At 36.0% G+C, this 4,195-nt stretch overlaps 1 protein-coding gene across 1 annotated transcript in view; it reads left to right on the top strand.

Moving 5' to 3' along the window:
* LOC105173815 (protein phosphatase 1 regulatory subunit pprA) overlaps positions 1 to 4,195 on the top strand; it is a 5,321-nt gene continuing 1,126 nt past the window's right edge. The window contains exons 1-4 of the mRNA XM_020698031.1: positions 1 to 402; positions 3,167 to 3,397; positions 3,918 to 4,064; positions 4,162 to 4,195. The exon at positions 4,162 to 4,195 is cut by the window's right edge and continues 175 nt beyond it. Coding sequence (XP_020553690.1) covers positions 13 to 402; positions 3,167 to 3,397; positions 3,918 to 4,064; positions 4,162 to 4,195 — 802 coding nt within the window. The 5' untranslated portion in view covers positions 1 to 12. The remainder of the gene's footprint in view (positions 403 to 3,166; positions 3,398 to 3,917; positions 4,065 to 4,161) is intronic.

Below are 4,195 nucleotides of genomic sequence, written 5' to 3'. Positions count from 1 at the left end.
AGGCCCTTAAAAATGCACCCTAGCAGAACGGGTCTCCTTTACTTTACTCCTCCGCTGAACAAAGAAATTAAAAACAAAGCTAACACAAAATCTATTCCGATCAATCATCGCCTCCGCTTCAACATGGACTCGGCGACCCGACCCGACAACCATGATCCGAATGTCGAAAGCGATGCCGAATCAACGGTCCTCGACCTGTCGAGCTGTCAGCTACACGATCTCGACTCGGTGGAGCTGCCACCGAGCCTCACCGAGTTAGACCTGACGGCAAACCGGTTGACAGCGTTAGACTCCCGTATTTCGCAGCTCGCCAATCTCAAGAAACTCTCTCTTCGGCAGAACCTCCTTAACGATGAAGGCGTCCTGCCCCTGTCCTCTTGGACCTCAATCTCCGCTCTCCAAGTAACGATTTTGTTTTTTCTATAATTTATTATATTTCCTTTTATTTTCGGTAATCAAGCTATTTCCTCGTTTCTGATAAACTACAAAGACGATTGTTATACTTTGCAGCTTTGGATCAGTGAATCAACTTGCTTAAATGTCGAAGTCCATGTGATCGTTATTTATTATTATTATTATTGTTGTTGTTGTTTGTTGTTTTTGGAAGTTAATTGTTTATTACTTCGAGTTTGTGTTTATAATATATTTCAGGTGATTGAGCACAAAAATATACTTTGTTTAGTACATGTGGAAATACAGAACGATGTAAGAATATATCTGTGATAATAAGACAGCATGGGTTCACGGGCATGGTTGACCTCCAAAATTTGCAGTTGAAGTAATAAAAGGAAATTAAAAGATTTTGAGAAAAATATGAAAACAGGTTATTGTTGTTATGAGTATTTATATTGCGTATTCAACACGATGGTTAGGAACATGAGCGTTGCCACAACTTTGGGAATAATATTAGACATTTCTTGCAATAGATATAACTAATAATTTGCATATATGCACAACAGTATTTCAGGATAGTCAGTTATGTCACCTTATTGCACCATCTAGCAGATACTTTACATATAACTCCTACAAAATTATGAGTAAGACCAAGAACACTGAAATTCATCAATGTTTGTTGCATGTGATCATGTGGCTGTTTGGCAGTTGAAAATCCATAATCGTAACTATGATGCCTAATACAATTAGTGCCAAGGAACTTGATTCCTATTTCGTTCATCATTGAAATAACGCTCAAGCTATTGTGTGTGCTGGTAAAACTACAAGAAGATCCAAAATTAGCTCCAACATATTGTATAGCACAAGAGGTTGAGCAAATGGACATTTCAGTTTATATAGAATCTCTATAAATTGAAATTGCAGAATCCGAAAACTACACATCTAAACAAAATGTCAAGCCTAGTTAATAAAATTGTTATGAAGCATAATTTTCTGAGAGTTATAGAATTAAAATAATTCATGGGAAGGAACTGCATGGACATGAAGCTCTTTTCTATTGACCAAGTCTTGATTTTTGCCTTTAGGATCACCTCTACCCACCATACGAGAAGCTCATGGCTACTATTGGAAAATATTAAAAGAATACTAAGGGTAAATGTAGTTTTACTCATTATCTTACGGTTTTGGAATTCAAAGTTGGACATCCCTTTTGCAACAGATTCAGGGGACAACATCCGTTGTAATACATGATGATAGGGCGAACAAAAACAAAATACTTTTTCTTGCTAGATGTGATCCTTTGCATGTAGTTCCGATTTTTCCATTTTTTTTATTCCTTCGAATTGGAAAAGTTGATAGGCTTCAATCAAGTGTACAATTTGATGGTAAGGGAGACTCAGAAATGGCAGTAAGGGTTAACTGTCATTAATCAACTGAAAAAGAGGCGGTGAGAATTGAGATATATGCCTTGTCCATACGATAACTTAAACAAAAGATCTACTTTAGCAGCATGCGTAAATTTATGAAACTGAACAGCAGAAGGATTAATTTAGGTTTGTGGCAGTGGCTTCAGCTAGCACAAAATGTGAAGTTAGTAAAAATGCTTGTGTTAAGAATTTGTTTTAGTCAGATTGTGAATGTGCTAGAAAATATAAAAGGCAAAAATAGTTGCAACATACAAGATTTATGTGGTTTGGAGAATTCCCCTACGTCCATGGTTGCTCGAGATTGCTTTATACTAGAGTTGTTTTCAGTGTAGCCAGGGTTGATGGAATATAAACAATCACTATTTCTAATAGAGTTCTAAATGAGGAACAAATGAGATAACTTTTACTTAACTTATCCATCCTTAAAATGATTTGTTTGTAAGACCTACATCCTGTACTGTTCACTAAGTATTAGACAAATTTTGCATCATAATGACAATTGGATGAGTAACCGTATAACTGATTTCTGTTTTAAATATATCATCTGACCTAATGAAATTTATTATTGGTGAACTTGAAATGACAAAGATGTTTATATAATACCCGAATTGGTAGCACATGCTAATACTTCGAGTGAAATCTTTCAAATTGTTCAGACACAATAAGGACCCTATGGTGAAATGCCACATTTCAAATAGCTTCGGTGGCTAGAGAACTTCTTTTTATGGTTAGGGAGCAGAAGTGCAATAAGATCAAAGGATGTCAAAATCTTTGCGGAAATTTCTCTGGAAATGTGAAGGAACATTTTGAATAGTTTAGGGTGTTAGCCGAACACAATCAATAGGCTGGGAGGAGTGCACTACTGCCAGAAGGTTGAGGGGGTCTGCTAACCTACCCTCGTTTTTATTTCCTAGATATGCTAATGATAAGTTACATTGGACAATCCTTAATAATGATTGAACATTGTTAGATACTTCAGTTTAAATTTTACATATTGAAGTTTTGAAGCTAAGTGTCAAATCATTTATGTTAATTGTCTATATCTGTGCATGCTTGTTCACTATGTTTGCTGGAGCAAGGTACAAGTAGCAGTTTATTTTCTTGATAATTAGAACAGTGGTGATAAATAGCAGTTTAATGCTTAAGGGATGGGCAAGGAGCAACATTGACTTAGTAAGAAAATACAAGTCGTAATTATCTTTTTAGCTCGTCTCTGCTGCTTTTTTTAACTATGATATGCTGGCTTTGACACTGTTATGTTGTCAAGCAGTGGAGTGAAGGTTGAAGATAGAATGTTAACTTGTTTGTCATTGTCGAAATTTTCATGTTTATTGGTTATTCTGCAGGAGCTGGTGCTGAGGGATAATCAGCTGAAGAAAATTCCAGATGTTAGCATATTCAAAGTGCTTTTGGTCTTTGATGTTTCGTTTAACGAGATTTCTTCTCTTAATGGATTGTCCAAGGTTTCCAACACGCTCAAAGAACTTTATGTCTCTAAAAATGAAGTGACAAAGATAGAGGAGATTGAGCACTTCCATCAGCTGCAAATTCTTGAGCTTGGATCCAACAAATTGCGGGTTTGGGCCATTTCTTTAAGAAGAATGAGTTAGATTAGCCCCAATTATGCAAAACTATATAGAAGTGCAGTTTTTGAACAATTAAATATATCTTCTCCTGATATTGGATTTTAATTGGTTCTTAAAGATTCTTCACCTATCATGGTCAAATTGATAGCTCCTAGAGATTAGATTTAGACAGTACAGAAAGTGTATCATTTTTTAAGCGAGTACCTAGGTGGAATAGTAGACTAATTTGGATACGTTTTCCGGGTGAGGTTCTAAGAGTTTGAGTTGCTGAAATTTGGAACTCTGAACAATCCAATTCTTGCAAAAGGCTTGGATGTTTAACTCTTTACTAGTAATTTGAAAAATCATTTGTTCCACATTCATAAGAAATGATAACATAAATTTGAAGAACTGCAGATAGTTGAGAATGATTGAACTTGCTGGTGGCAGTTCGTGAATTATTTATGTGACAGGCGTTATTTGTTTGTTTTAGATACTTTTTAGCTATTTATGAAGTGAGTTCCATTGTCAGGTCATGGAGAATCTAGAAAATTTATCAACTTTGCAAGAGCTGTGGCTCGGGCGCAACCGTATTCGTGCCATTAACCTTTGTGGCTTAAAATGCATCAAGAAGCTCAGCCTTCAAAGCAACCGATTAACATCTATCTCAGGACTTGAGGTAGCTACCATGGACTCTGTATGCTGTAGTTCATACATAAATAATTCCTTCAAACCCAACTCTTCTGTGAAACACTTCCAGCAAAGTTACGGAATAGAGCTGCTGTTTAATATCTTATTTTTCCATGAAAT

Source organism: Sesamum indicum, linkage group LG11, assembly GCF_000512975.1.
Source record: "Sesamum indicum cultivar Zhongzhi No. 13 linkage group LG11, S_indicum_v1.0, whole genome shotgun sequence".
Lineage (NCBI taxonomy): Eukaryota > Viridiplantae > Streptophyta > Magnoliopsida > Lamiales > Pedaliaceae > Sesamum > Sesamum indicum.
This window is presented reverse-complemented; position numbering and strand designations above follow the sequence as displayed.